This window comes from Myotis daubentonii, chromosome 13, assembly GCF_963259705.1.
Source record: "Myotis daubentonii chromosome 13, mMyoDau2.1, whole genome shotgun sequence".
Taxonomy (NCBI): Eukaryota; Metazoa; Chordata; class Mammalia; order Chiroptera; family Vespertilionidae; genus Myotis; species Myotis daubentonii.
This window is the reverse complement of record NC_081852.1, coordinates 4,541,199-4,556,756: the sequence shown is the minus strand read 5'-3', so window position 1 is coordinate 4,556,756 and position 15,558 is coordinate 4,541,199. Positions and strand designations below refer to the sequence as shown.

At 43.0% G+C, this 15,558-nt stretch overlaps 1 protein-coding gene across 4 annotated transcripts in view; it reads left to right on the top strand.

Annotated features, from left to right (window-relative positions):
- WAPL (WAPL cohesin release factor) overlaps positions 1 to 13,252 on the top strand; it is a 116,761-nt gene extending 103,509 nt beyond the window's left edge. For all 4 annotated transcript variants that reach the window (XM_059662033.1, XM_059662034.1, XM_059662035.1 and 1 more), the window contains 3 exons: positions 4,779 to 4,867; positions 10,299 to 10,394; positions 10,953 to 13,252. In XM_059662033.1, coding sequence (XP_059518016.1) covers positions 4,779 to 4,867; positions 10,299 to 10,394; positions 10,953 to 11,018 — 251 coding nt within the window. In that variant the 3' untranslated portion in view covers positions 11,019 to 13,252. The remainder of the gene's footprint in view (positions 1 to 4,778; positions 4,868 to 10,298; positions 10,395 to 10,952) is intronic.
- Positions 13,253 to 15,558: the final 2,306 nt, after the last annotated feature.

Sequence of the window (15,558 nt, the reverse complement as noted above, 5' to 3'; positions counted from 1 at the left end):
AGAGAGAGAAAATTGATGTGAGAGACAGAGCGATTGGTTGCCTCTCCCACATGCACCTTGACCAGGGCCAGCAATTGAGCCTGCAACCTAGATATGTGCCCTTGACCGGAATCGAACCTGGGACCTTTCAGTCCCCAGGCTGACACTGCATTCACTGAGCCAAACCTGCTAGGGCCCTAATTCATTTTTATAGACAAATAATATTTCATTGTATGTATATACCACATTTTGTTTATCTAGTTGTCAGGTTTTTTTTTCTCTGAATATTCTTTAGTTTTATTAACTTTTTGTAAAAATAAATAGAGAATTGCATTTTATTAGAATATTTATACACATTTATTGCTGGGGTCCAGCCCCAGCAGGTCCAGGGGTTCCCAAAGGTGTGGACGGAGTTGGCGAAGAAGGAATGACACTGAGAGAATGTTCAGTTGATCAGCATAGCGAGGTTCTCTCCAGGTTCTCCAGCCAAGTTCTATCCAGGATCTCTAGCCAGGTTCTGTGTGTTATTGACTTGTTACATCTGTATTTATACCAGTTGATTTTAATCCTATCAATTTCTATTCCAAAGGTTAGGGCGTTTCTTATCTCCATTCCAGGGCATAAAGATTATGTAGCTTAAGTGTGATTGTTCTAGTTAAAGTGATTAACTACCCACCTGGCACTTAGTTAAGGGGTTTTATTCCCTCCCTAACTTCAGGGAAAAATCCCTACTTGAGGAAACAACCTTTCTCGGAGAGGTGACCTTGATTAAAACACATAGCGCCAAGAAGGGGAGCAAACATATTAAGAACAGTATGCCATATACGCCAGGTCCCTTGAAACATATGCTGTGCAGATGTTTCTTCCCTGCAGCGACTGTGTCAAGCAGCAAGGATGGACTGGCTTCCAGCAAATTCCCCCTTTTTTATTTTTTAAATGATAGCGCGTGTAAATCAGCGGCCACATCTCGGATTGGGTTAAGACTCGGAAGAAGACTGACAAGCAATGATAGCGAGCATAGCTATAAACATAGTGGACGGAGTGCACAAGGAGCCTTGTTCCTGTAGAAGGTTGCTGGCTTCTTCAGTCAAGGGATTTCAGCTGTCCTTAAGTCAGGGGTTTGGTTGTACTTGTTGATCTGGCTAGCAGGCGGCGTCATTGGTGATGGGCTTCCCGAAGTGTCAGCGCGTTGAACGGCTGGATCAAAGGGTCCATCAGGGCTGCGCTTGATGGTGGTGTGGGCGTCCGGGGAGGAGTCAGCTGTGCCCTCTGGGTCGGCCAATATGGAAGATACTGGGGAGGAGGAGGAGGCAGAGATGGAGGGTAGTAGAGAGAAAAAGAAGAGAAAGCAAAAGAACTACAAGGCATGGAAGTGTTTAGAAAAAAGAGGGAGAATAACGGTAAGAAGGCAACATCCTGACACAACCCTTTCCTTCAGCTGCCCCTTCCCTTGTTGTCCAAGGTAGAAATGGGAAACAAGTCCTGTTGTAGTGAGAGGGCAGCTGCTGTCAGCCGGTCTCTGTCTTTACCTGGGTCCCGATCTGAGCTGGGCGTGGGAAGCGAAGCAGCCATGGGGGCAGGAGACCTCCCTCAGAAGGGGTGAGGGTTCCGGCCTCTGCAAAGTTGGGGGGGTGAGGGTCTGTGCCCCACCTCTGTTGACCCCCAAGTTGTCTCCTGATGGCCCCTCTGAGACTGTGCCTGTCTTAGGTTGTTCCTTCCCTGAGGAATCTTACCTGTCTCTGGCTAACCAGCCATCCTCTGGGGCCAAACAGGGTGATGTGAGGTGTGCGAATGAGGGAGGGGCAGCGCCCCCCTGCAAGAGGTTCAGTTCTGTCTCCTTGGTAGCCTATGCCCCCATGGCCTCCACGCCCAGCACCTGCCTTGGGCTCCCCTCGCCTGCGAATGGACTGTAAGAAGAGGGTCCCTCTTGACACAAGGGCAGGAGGGGCCAGTACAGGACAAGGGAGGAACGGCCTGTCAGCATGTAGTCCCGGGACAGGGCTTTCTCAGCCCAGGATGTCAGGCTCTTGGCACAAGACAACTCCACGTATGGGGCATATACCAGACGCCCCCAGTCACGGCAAAAAAGGTAGGTGCCCTTCCTGGAACAGTAGGGTAGGGAGATTCTAGAAAAGGCTGTGTTCAGGAGAGAAGGAGAAAAGCCAAAGAACCAGCAAACAAGTAGTCAGATTTAAAAAAAGAAAAGAAAAAGAAAAAGGAAAGGAGATGTGGGGCAAAGCTGGGACATATGGACAGACAAAAAGGAGGCACATGTGATCCTCCCAATGGACAGGTGGTTCCAGCTCAGGGCTGCACTTCTGCTGCAGATGGGCACTGGTCAGGTGTGCGAACTCGGCCTCCCAGGGGTGACGGTCCCTAGGAGGGAGGCAGAGGCTGCTCCTTCTGGAAAGATACAAAACACAACCTCTTCCCCACATCATCACCAGATCTGGTAAAATGCCTGTCTGGTTTGTGCACCCTCCTACCAGACTGAGTCGGCAGAGGCTATTGTACAGGAGGCCCGATGCCTTTTGGCTGCTGTACAACCCTCTGCATTGTATTTTTTAAAAATATTTAACATACAACATTCTTCTCTTCCTTTTTTGTTTTTATAGAAAAGGTTTATATTGATGCAATTGTCAGTTTTTCTTTTTGTGTCAAGAGCTAACTTTGATGTGTTAAAACTAAGTAAAATGCATTTACTCAATCCCAAACAGGCATTAAAAAGAAAAACCCCAAATGCTCTCTTGTATCCATTTTAAGAGTGGGATTGGCACTTTCCGCTATTACCTGAGTCCTGAACTATCACCCTAGGGAGAGCTTGCCAGTCCTGTACTTTCCCAGGGTGGAAAGGCTGCAGTGGGGTTAAGGATAAGGTTCCTTGGGCCTGCCTTCTCCCATGCCTTTACATTGACCTTTCCTTCCTCAGAAAAGCATGGACATACTTCTTGTATAAAACGTTCCGTCTGACTGGGAGTAACCTTAACTCCTCTGCTAGCAAGCATATGTGTTAAAAGATCAATATGGAGTCTTCTTTCTTTGGACTCAGTATGGCACATCTTCTCAATCTAAGTTCTGTACTATCCACCTTCTTACCCTACTTATCCTCTATAGGGGGGTTTGCAGCACCCTGGTGGAGTCCTATCCATCCCGAGTGTGGGGGTTCTCAATGGGGGGGGGGGCTTACCTAGGGGAATCCTGTTCCAGGGGTTCCCAAAGGTGTGGACGGAGTCGGTGAAGACTACCCACCCTCTTCCTATGGTGGAGTCCTATCCATCCCGGGGGGGGGGGGGGGCTTACCTAAGGGGTACCTTTCGGGTGCCATTTGATGGGGTCCAACCCCAGCAGGTCCAGGGGTTCCCAAAGGTGTGGTCGGAGTCGGCGAAGAAGGAATGACATGGAGAGAGCATTCAGTTGATCAGCATAGCGAGGTTTTCTCCAGGTTCTCCAGCCAGGTTCTGTCTATCTAGTTGTCAGCTGATGGACAGTTGGGTTTGTGTCTATCTTTGGTTGTTACAAATAATGCTGCTACTAATATTCATGTACAAGTTTTTGTGTGAACATATATATTTTCAATTTTTGGGGGTATGTACCCAAGTGTGGAATTGCTAGATTATTTGTTAATTCTATGTTTAACATTTTAAGGAACTGCCAAATGGTTTTCCAAAGTGGCTGCACCATTTTAATTTCCTACCAGCAGCATGTAAGGGTTTCATTTTCTTAGAGTTATGTGTCTCTTATTTTAGCAATTCGAGTGGGAGTGAAGGTGTATGTCACTTGATTTGCACTTCCCTAGTTAAGAAATGGTATTGAGCATCTTTTCACATGCTTAATGGTTATTTACATATCTTTGGGGAAATATCTATCCAAATGCCTGTGTTCTTTTGTTTTTTTGTTTTGTTTTTAAATACATTTTTATTGATTTCAGAGAGGAAGGGAGAGGGAAGGAGAGAGAAACATCAATGATGAGAGAGAATCATTAATTGGCTGCCTCCTGCATGCGTTGTTGTTGGGCCCCCCCCCCCCCCGCCACTGGGGATTGAGCCTGCAACTCAGACATGTGCCCTTGACCGGAAAACCTGGGACTTTTCATTCCGCAGGCTGATGCTCTATCCACTGAGCCAAACCGGCTAGGGTCAAATGCCCATGTTTTAAATCAGTTTGTCTTTTTGCTGCACACATTCTTTATTTATTCTGGATACCTGACCCTGATCACAGGTATATGATTTGCAGATATATTCTGAGGGTTGTCTTTTCACTTTCTTGATGGTATATGGTAACTTGAAATACAAAAGTACCTATTTTTTTATTTTATCATTTGTGGTTTTAGTGTTGAAGAAACCGTTTCCTAACCTAATGTCACAAAGATTTAGTCTGTGGTTTTTGTTTGTTTGAGTTTAATCCTTACCTGAAGATATGTTTTTAATTGATTTTTAGGGAGAGAGAGAGACAGCTATTGGTTGCCTCCTGTATGCACCCTGTCCGAGGATGGAATCCTCAAACTGGGTATGTGCCCTAACCAGGAATCGAACCTGTGACCTTTCAGTGTATTGGACGACACTGCAACCACTGACCCATATTGGTCAGGACTAGTCTGTTTTCTTTTAAGAGTTTTATGGCTTTAGCTCTTATATTATCTTCCATTTGAGTTACTATTTTTTGTTAATTGTGGATATCCCATTTTTCTAGCATCATTTATCAGTGTTTAATAGTTTTGAAGAAAAGATAACTAACAGAGTTGTTGGATTCGTGGGGTTTTATTTTTTGATACACTGTTACAGTGTTTTGTTTATTCGTAGCCCTTCAGCATGCTGGCAAACACATGGAGGATTGCATTGTGGCCTCGTACACAGCACTGCTTCTTGGTTGTCTCTGCCAGGAGAGTCCTGTAAGTAAGAGTTCACTGTTTTATGTGTATTGAAAAGATTCCATTGTGGCAGCTTCATACCATTATTTAATTAACTTATATGTTACTCTGTTTTCCCCCCTCATGTTAAAACTTTCAAATATGTGGTGAACTTTTTAAAAATGTTATTTTGCAATTATATTGTCCCAGGGGCCCAATGCACAGATTTGTGCACCGATGGGGTCTCACAATCCAGGACCCCCTCAGGGGATGTCGGATAGCCAGTTTCAACCTGATTCCCGCAGGCCCGATCCAAACAGGAGGGAGCCCGATCCTGTGCATTGAGCGTCTGTCCCCTGGTGGTCAGTGCACGTCATAGTGACTGGTCTACTGGTCGTTCAGTTGCTTAGGCTTTTATATATATAGATTGGTTCAGGTGCACAGCATGGTTAGATGATCATATACTTGACACAGTGTTCCAATATTTCCAGTGGCCAGCTGCTACTGTACAGAGTTATTCAATATTATTAACCGCATTCCCTCTTCTATACTTTATTTTTTATTTTTAGTTAATCCTCATGCGAGGATATTTTTCCTTTTCTTTTTTTCTTTTTTTTTTTTTTTTTTTTTGAGAGAAAGAGAGATTGTAGAAGGGAGGGGGAGAGACAGAGAAGGAGAAACATCTATGTGAGAGAGATACATTGATTGGTTGCCTCCTACATGCAACCTGACTGGGGTCGGGGATACGTGCCCTTGACCGAATTGGACCTGGGACGCTTCAGTCACAGGCCGATGAGGCTTTATCCACTGAGCCAAACTGGCTAGGGCCCTATTCTGAACTTTACATTCCTGTGACTATTTTGAATATTTGATTAATTTTTAAAGGTAGATTCCAAGTAATAGTACATTGATTAATGAGAACATTCTTGACTAATGGATGGTGAATCGATTCACATAACTGGTTGAAGTAAAAGAGAGCGTAATATAAAACCCGTGTTTAGCTGGCTCAAGGTGGAAGAGCCTGGCCTCAGTGATACCAAGGACTTGGCTAATTTCTGTCTTTAGACTCTACTGTCCTCTGTATGTTGTCGTTCTTTTGCCAGCTCCCCTCATGGCCCTGTGCCAACTCTAGCTGTACCGAGCAGGTAAAGGTGGCCTCTTCCTGTATATTTCTTCTTTTAAGAGCAATGCTTTTTTCCCCTCTAGAACCCCTTCACACCCACTGCACCAAGTAGACTTCCCCTCATCTTGGCCAGTATTGGCCCACATGCTTTTGTTTGAACTACTCATTGGCCAGGTAAATGGGGCTACTATGTGAGATTTAGATCATTATAATCTAGCTATAAGAAGTATGAATGTCCAGACAGTTCTGTGCTGAGAGAGCACAGAAGTGGGTGGTTCTGGCCTTTGGGACAGTCTGCTTTTAGATGGGGGACACATGGAGGTTGTTGTTTTTTAAATATATTTTTATTGATTTCAGAGAGGAAGGGAAAGGGAGAGAGAGAGAAACATCAATGATGAGAGCGAATCTTTGATCAGCTGCCTCCTGCACGCCTCCTACTGGGGATGCCACAACCTGGGCATATGCCGTGACCAGTCACCGAGCCACACCAGCCCGGCAGTTTGTTTGTTTTTTAAGGATAGGGACCAGCAGAAGAGCCCAGTTTTCAAATGAAAGGGTGATCAGGAGCCAAGAAAGAGTGGAGGTCTGTGGTGTAGTGGGAAGGTTAGCGTCTCTTTTCTGAGACGGGAAGGTTAGACTGTCAGTGATCGTGTGAAGGGCTTAATTAGGAGAGGCATTCGTGCTGTGGGTCTGTCCACCCACAGACACTTTGTCATCTTTACTATCGAGCTTTCTGTATTGCCTTCCATCCCCCACCCCCACCATGGCCATGTGTCTTAAGTCCTGTGTATTTTTCTGAATCTTTCTGTCTGTCTCTCCATGTTTATGTTGCAGTCCAGCCCTGATCTAAAGCACGCTAGCCCATGCCGTCATTCGTGGCCCTTCCTGGCACATCTGCTTTTAGGATCAAGAGCAAATGGCTCATCATGGCTCTGGAGACCCTGCCAGATCTTTATTCCCTTTCTGTGACTCTTCAGCTCAGCCCTTCCAACAAAGGGGAGGCGGATCTCAAAAAAGCAGGGGAACATACTATGTAAATTTTAGGGTGTTCTGTTAAACACCCTAGTTTTAGTCATGTTCTTTCTTAAATAATGGTTCTTGAAATTAACTTATTACCCTGTGTGGTTTATCTTGAAACATCTTTCCTATTTGTTTTCTCTCTCATCTCTAAAGAGTGTCTGCATTGTGGGGAATTTTATGAATTCATAGAGACAGATGTTGCCTAGGGGATCTTTATGATTAACCAAAAAAGCTAGCTCAAATGTGAAGGAAATTGGTTGGCTGCCCCATGTGTAGGTGGGAGAGAGACAAGAAGGCAGGTAGTTGCAAATGGGAGATGCTGGTTTATGAAGGGCCTCATGCAGAGGAAGCCCAGGAGACTTGGTGTCACTGTCCATTGCCCACCAGATATCCAGCGCACGCAGTGGTCAGTCTCCTTGCTCTCTGGACTCTCTCCGTTTCTGAAATCTTGCACACTGCCACCATAGCTAACTTCCTTAAGAGCATATTTGATCACATAACTCCTCTTACCAATCTTCCTTGGCTCACATCATGTAAGGAATTATGACTCTCTTTACTGCGACAAGACCCCAGATGTCATACCCTTGGGTACTTTGTAAGTTTCCCAGAGAGGCCTTGCTGCGCACACCTTTCCTTTATGTAACTGCTGCCTGGCTCTTCCCACTGCTGTACTGCCATGCCTCTGCCCTAGAAATGGGTTGGAGACATTTTTAAATCCAGCTTTATTGTAACCCCAACCCTTATGCTTTCAACTTCAGTATATTTTATAAATGTTTTGTAAAATCTCTTAAGTGCTTTAGCTTAGTGCTGGGGACCTATGGTGGCTTTTGGTGGGAGGTTCACAGAGAATATGGCAGTTGATATGCATATCTTAGCATACAGCTGTTTTAACAACGTTATTTTAGATCTTTTCTGAAACTGTTTTAGTGCCATTATTTTGCTGCTTAATAATTTCAAAAGTACCTGGACAGAAGAATTTTTAAAAAGGGAGAGGGGACTGGTGACACATTTCCTAAAAGAAAGTAACTGTAGTTCTCCTTCCTTGTCCCATCACAAAACTCAAACCAGAAGCGCTCCTGCCCTGCACTGCCCCCCCCCCCCCCATCCCCGTCCTCAGGACAGCGTGTCTTTTGTGTGTGTTTGTTACAGGTGAACCATTTAAGAAGAGCGTTTTCTTTTGTTCTTTACGAACATTTAAAGCATTTCAAAGACATATTGAAATAGAACAGTTTTTTCCCCACAAATAAAATGTTTTATTTGTAGTCCTTAAAAGTCTGAATTTTAAACGGGTTCTTGGACTGGGGACTCAAATCCATCAGCTTGTTCACCTTTAGCACCTGTAGCTTTTCTAGAACTGAGACCTTCACCATGAATCTCCATGAGTTGTCCCAGTTCAAAGGTGGGCTTCTTCAGCATTTGACTTTTCTAACGAAGACATCGTGGAGCGGGTGAATAGCTTGGCAAGCCTTTCCCGTGCGTTTTCCAATGGGTTCTGGAATCAGTTTATTGACCACTTCTTTCAAGTCATTTGTCTGCATCTCTCGGGTCATGATTTCCATCACCTTCTGGGTTTGGCGGACCTGCTGATGCTGAGCCTAAGAGGTCTTCTGAATCTGGTGGTTGCACTGTTTAGTAAAACCACAGAACAGACAAGCAAACCACCATCGGCATGTTGACTTCAACATGAGCTTCAGTCGTGGTCTGCCGTGTCTTTTTGGCCATGGAGCCCACTTTGTCTTGGGTCAGATGCACGCCATGGAAGTTAGGCAGTTTTTGCCCAGAACATCTTCAGTAATTCGCTCGCATTTTCTAAATGCAACTTCGTTCTCCTACAGATCAGCTGGGCTCCCTTCAAAACCACGGCCCTTGAGACATCAGATGCGGTTTTTGGTTCCTTGAGTTCTCGTGACTAGTGTTTCCCAGTATCTCTTACATTGAACAGAGCTGGTGCTTTCCGGTCACACTGGCCCGTCTTAGGGAGTAGATTGGGCACTTCCTTCTCGGCTCCTTTTTTTGCTGCCTTTCATGAGACGCTTGTTCATGCAGCCTCCATGGTGCTGCCCAGAGAGCCAAAGATGAAAGACAGCAGTTTGTAAAGCAGGTCGTACATGTTCCCTAACAGATTGGTTTCTAAGTAGTTGGACTCCCTCTTGCTAACAATAAAGGGAGGAAGGAGATGCCTTAATCTTCCCTGGCTTCTGACATGCTCCTTTGCATAGATTATGCTAGGTGCCTTTTTGGAAGATCTACTTAATTCTTAGCCTACATAATTCGTTGAATTCAGCTGTGGAACATGAGGAATTTTTTTTTCTTTTTAATATATTATTATTATTGATTTCAGAGCGGAAGGGAGGGGGGGAGATAGATAGAAACATAAATGATGAGAGAAAATCACTGATTGGCTGCTTCCTGCATGCCCCACACTGGGGATCGATCCCACAACTCTGGCATGTGCCCTTGACCAGAATCAAACCTGGGACCCTTCAATCCACAGGCTGATCCTCTATCCACTGAGCCAAACCAGCTAGAGCGAGGAATTTTCTTTGATCTTTTTTTTTTATTCCATAAGCAGCTCTGAGTACATTTTGAAGTGTAACATTGTTTTTTAATCTTTATTGTTAAAAGTATTACATAAGTTCCCTCTTCCTCCCCATTGATCTCTTCTAGGCTGCCCCTGTCTCCCGCCCCAAGCCTTCACCACCCTATTTATTGTTGGTGTTCATGAAGTAGAACATTTTAAATCTGCACTCCTTCCTCCTCTCCTAGCACTCTCCCCGCCCCCTCAACACACACACACAAGCAAGCACTATCAACAGCACGTTTAGTTGTTTTAAGCATTTTTCTGTGCAGTTACGAAAGTAAATATGCGCACATAAAGTTCTTTTGTAGCCTTTGCCAGCTTTGCCTTTTTCCTTTCTTTCTGTGGCTAGGATGGGATAGGGAATGGGAACACACACATGCAAGCACTGTTGAGCGAGGAAAGAGAGGAAATGGCATATTAACCAAGGAGTTCAAGGACCCTTGAACTGTAAAGGTTTGGAACACAGTGTGCCCCATAACCATCAACACAGTGCAAGGTGCAAGCTCGTGTTTTCTACCACCTGACATACATACACACACACACACATACATATATATTAGTATATATATGTTTTAATATGTTTTTACTGATGTCAGAGAGTGGGGGTGGGGGAGAGAGAAACTAATCAGTTGCCTCCATACGCACCTTGACTGGGATCGAACTGGCAGTGTTACAGTGCATGGGATGATGCTCAACCAATTGAGCCACACTGACCAGGGCTGACCAGTATTTCTCTGATGTTTCCTCAGATCAATGTGACCACTGTGCGGGAGTATCTGCCTGAAGGGGACTTTTCAATAATGACAGAGATGCTCAAAAAATTCCTGAACTTTATGAATCTTACTGTAAGTAGCTTCCAGTGCAGCTTTTGTGGTTTTAAATATATGTATATGATACATTAATGACAGTAGAACTAAAAATTCTATAGCCAAAGTGAATGGAAAGAAAACTGGATCTTCTTTATTATTTTTTTGCTGTTTTTATTGATTTAAGAGAGGGAGGAAAGGAGAGGGGTAGGGAGAGAGAAACATCGATGAGATGAGAAAGATGGAGGGTCTGCCTCCTGCAGGCCCCCGACTAGGGTCAGGCCCGAATCCTGGGTGTGTGCCCTGACTGGAATCAAACCTTTTGGTATATGGGACAATGCTCCAACCAACTGGGCAACCCAACCAGGGCAAAAGGAATCTTCTTTTAATAAGTGTGCTTTATTGAAGATAATTGTTATAATGGCCAAATATATTGATAGCTGTATTATCAAAGCCATAATGTAGTCTCAGTGTGTTTTGATTCACAGTGTTCAGGTTAGTAAAGCTAAAGAATTTATGCTTTAATCTAATACTTCTCAAATTTGTGAACTATTAACTATTGCTTCCTCTCTCCCCATCCCACCTCCCCCCCTTCAGTGTGCTGTTGGAACCACAGGCCAGAAGTCTATCTCTAGAGTGATTGAGTACTTGGAACATTGCTAGCTGCTTACCTCTGCTGCGGGTGCTCGGCCATGCTGGAGCTGGTCTTAGAGAAGTCATGAAAGACGTCCTTGAAGAATACCAAGAACATTCATCAGTATCATTCACGTTTGGATTTCTAAGGCCTCCTGATTTCTTCGTCATGCATTCTGCATTTGCTAAATGACAGTTACTACATCAATCTGCAACTATCAAAAATGAGGGAAAAGGTTCAGGCTGTTAATTCCATGCAGTATTTAAGTACACTTACTTTGGCAGAGTTTATACTCTCCCCTCATTCTCTTGCTTCACTCTGGGCAAGATTTAGGGGGAAATTTGTGCTGCTGTTAGTGCAACTGCTGTGTATGTTGAGCCACTGTTGTCATGCCAGCCAGGTGCAGAGGCAGCTTAGCTACTGAGGCATCGAATGTTCTGAGGACATTCTAGACAACAGCGTAGTTCCTTTTCAGGCTCATTTGCTTTTGCTTTTTTTGTTGAATGATTCCAATCGTAAATAAAGCTTTTAATAATTTTGTGAAATTTTTCTTGTTGTTCCCTGAACTACTGTCTATATTTAAAATTAGATGGAATCCAAAGACACAAGGGATGAATAGCATACTTTTTATTCTTGATTTGATTTAGGTTGTCAAACTATTTTTCACTTTTCAGACCGTGACCATGTTCATTATGATACTATAGTGAGTCATAACTATAGACGCAAGAAAACAAGTTAACAGTTGAAGGGACTGTTATCTAAGATGATGCGCCCTGTTAAAGGCTGAAGCAAAATTGACAACCCAGGGCAGTTTACGCTTCATGTTTGGGGAGGCTCCTGAAACATTAAGTTTTGAGGGAGGACTCTCTAGATATATTTTCTAATGCTCAGTACAGTAAATATAAGAAGCTAAAACACCAATGTGGAATTCATGTTTCCAGATAACGTGTATATTCTTCTATAGAGTGACAGGATCAAATGCATAAACGCAAAGCCTTAAATTGCTGGTGTAGAAAAGACCCTTTTTTCCATTTAGATTCTTACTTCACAGAGCAGTGTGTTGTTTGGAAAGCAGTCATGGAACACACAAAACACACATTTAATTTCACAACACTGCAAATTTTTCTTGTATTATTGTTCAGACCACCGGTTATACATTTTTTCTTTAATTGATCAGGCCTGAATACAGGCTTTTAGAGATCTATTTCATTCATATTTTTAAATACCTTTCAGGTAGTCATATGTTTCTTCATTGGATTTGTAAAACTTGAAGCCATAAAAATATTAGTTTGGTGTGTACTGGGGAAAATAGCGAAAAGTCTAATATTTACTCATTTAGACTTTGTTATTTCCTTGTATAAAGTGACAAATCGGGGCTCTTGTATCAGTGCCAGCTGTAATGTTTTTAATGCAGTGGCTGCCTTCTAATGTCTTCCTATTTTTGATAATGCAGATTGTTGGGAAATCTATAAGGAAGTAACTGGTTCCGGGCAAATTGTTTTCTCCCTCCTACCTCCCCCGACCCCGCCCATCACCTTTGGAGAGCGTAGTACGCCAGTGTAACTTGGGAAAGACAGGTTGTACTTGCCCTGAGTACAGAAGCTAGCTTAGCAAACTATTTTAAAGGCATATCAGGAAATGATACCCAGAAAATGGAATTAGATATATTTTGTTTAATTATTTTAAAATACATTGATATTTATTAATCATTGATTTAGGAAAAGGAACAGATTTTTGGTAAAAGCTGACTGGCAGGTGGTAAGAAATACAAAACATTGGGATGAGAACAATCAGGGCGAACTACATTTTTCTGTTACACTGGTAATCATTTGAGAATTGATTTACCTCGGTGTTTAACAGTTTTTTGTTTTGTTATTTAAATAATAGCTAATTGTCAAGCACTGATAGATGCAGATTTTGGTGGGGGGTGAGGGAGACATCACCTCACCAGCTGCAGCGCATTTGTGTGTTTAACCCTCAGAGAACTCTGCATTTTAGGGTACTTGAGGCTGACTTACAAATTAAAGTTTTAAAGTAACCTTTTTTTCCATTGTAAATATCTCTGTAAATACTACCAGTTGGAAATTAGAACAGTAGAGTACTTTTCTGAATCCAATCTTATTTTATACAGTATTTCTCAGCTGTGATCTTTGGAGCAAAAGCCAACGGCAGGAAAAAAATAGTTTGTACCAGTTTCATGAAGTATGTCTTTGGGTTTTTTGTAAATAATTTTAACTCAAATAAAATTGCTACTTTCAATACACACGTTGTCTTTAACATAAATCTATTGAACTGTTTTGGAGGAAGAAGTCTCACGGACTTGATGTTGCTGCCTAATGTCTCACTTGAGTTCCACATTTTCAACTTACACACAAAAATTGTACCGCCAGTGTTTGCTAAGCGTTACGTTCCCCTCCCTGCTTTTCACAGTACTCACCTGGCTATAACGCTAACTCCGAGCAACTCGGCTGCATTTGGTACAGTCGTTTTCTGATTGTGTAGTTGGGTAAGTGTGCTTATTAAGTTGCTTTAGTCTTTTTGCCTCTGAATATGACCCAATACTTTTTGAAAAATCAGACAGAGGCCGAAAACCAGGACTACAGGCTTTATTAGAGGAGAAGGACCTGCCGGGCTGTCTGGCAAGGGGAGGACAGCAGCACGTGCAGGGGTGGGCACGCCTTCTGAGGGGCGGAATGGGAAGGGGTCGGGGCTGAGTGTACTCGGCGCACGCTGATTGGTGGCTCACTGCATGGTCCATATAGGACAAGGCTTAGGGTATTTGGCAGGTGTGGATCGGTGGTCCAATGTCTAGTCCATACAAGGTACCTGGTTAGTCACTCAGGTATTTCCGGGCTGCAGGTTACGTCATACTCCGCCCACCAGTTGGGGGAAGGGAGGATCTATCACTTTTCTTTTTGAGTTTTTATAACTGCTTTTTAGTTTTTTTTCAGTCTCTTAGTTGTCAGCCCTTAGTTTCCTGCATTTTTACAAGTGGAGTCCTCAACCTCTGCTCGCCTCTTTAACCTCAAACCTGGGTTGGAGGGCCTCTCCTGGGAGTTGCTGTCTGCTCTCCTCTTATGTTAACAGTGTAGAGCCATGTTTAAGGGTGCAAGCTATGAGTATAGAAAGACCTAACTCACATACATACACTTCAAGTATTAGTACTGTTTATCCTATTGACTGAGCCAATTCCTGAATTGTTACCCTGTTTACTCACTAGACAATGGAAATAGTATGTGGTGTGACCTTGGGTTGTGAAGGTCAAGTAAAACTGCCTGTGAGGCATTAGCATGGGGTTCCCGACTTAGAATGGTAAATGGCAAATGGTAGCTTTTAGCAAACAGTTCTGTTTTCACTCCCTTGGGTATTTTAAATGTTCTAAACAACAGACTACCTTGGCTATTTTGGACCCTTGGAAGAATGCCTTTCATATTGCTGAGTTCGTTGAGTTTAGTTTACATTTCCATTTTACCTAGGAGAAACTAAAACATTCAACAGAAAAACTTGTGAAAAATTGTTTATAGCCATTAACAGCAGCCAGACACTGGAAACAACCCAAGTATCCACCAACAGGCAATGGCTAAACAAATTGTGACACATTTATGCAGTAGACGACTACTTTGCAGTAACTGGAATGGGCTCTCAGACAGCAGTGTGGACAGATCTCAATGCTGAGTGGAAGAAGCCAAGTAAAAACTCACAACATGAATCAGCTGATAAAAACTGTAGAACAGGCAAAACTAGTCAAAGGTGAAAATGGTTACAATTTATGCATTTTGTTTTTATTCTCACAAGAAGAGTGAGATATATTTTTCTCCCATTGATTTTTAGAGACTGGAAGGGAGAGGAGTAGGAGTGAGAGAGAGAAATGGACATGAGACACGTCGATGATTGGCTGTCTCTTGTTCGAGCCCCAGCCAGGGCCGGGATTGAGCCTGCAAATGAGGTACATGCCCTTGGAATCAAGCCTGGGATCCTGCATATTGTGGGCTGATGCTCTATCCACTGAGAAAAACCAGCACAACAATTAAAAGACAATAACAAAAGTTAGATGAAAAATTCCATTATGTTTAGAAATTTTAAAACACATCTCTCGGTAATTCATGGGTTAAAGAAATTATAATGGGCCCTAGCCAGTTTTGTTCAGTGGATAGAGCATCGGCCTGCGGACTAAAGAGTCCCAGGTTCGATTCTGGCCAAGGGTACATGCCCAGGTTGCGGGCTCAATTCCCCCCTCCCCCCTAGTAGGGAACATACAGGAGGCAGCCAATCGATGGTTCTCTCTCATCATTGATGTTTCTATCTAGCTCTCTCCCTCTCTGAAATCAATACATTATATATATATATATATATATATATATATATATATATATATATATATATATATATAAATTATAATGGAATTTTTTTAAGAATTACAACTAAATGATAAAAGTAAAATGTGTCAAAAATCATGGGATATAGCAAAATACCTAAGGAGAAATGTTTAACCTTAAATGTTTATATTTGAATACCAAAGTGACAAAATTCTAAAATACAAACTCCATTTTAAAGGTAGATTACAGAATA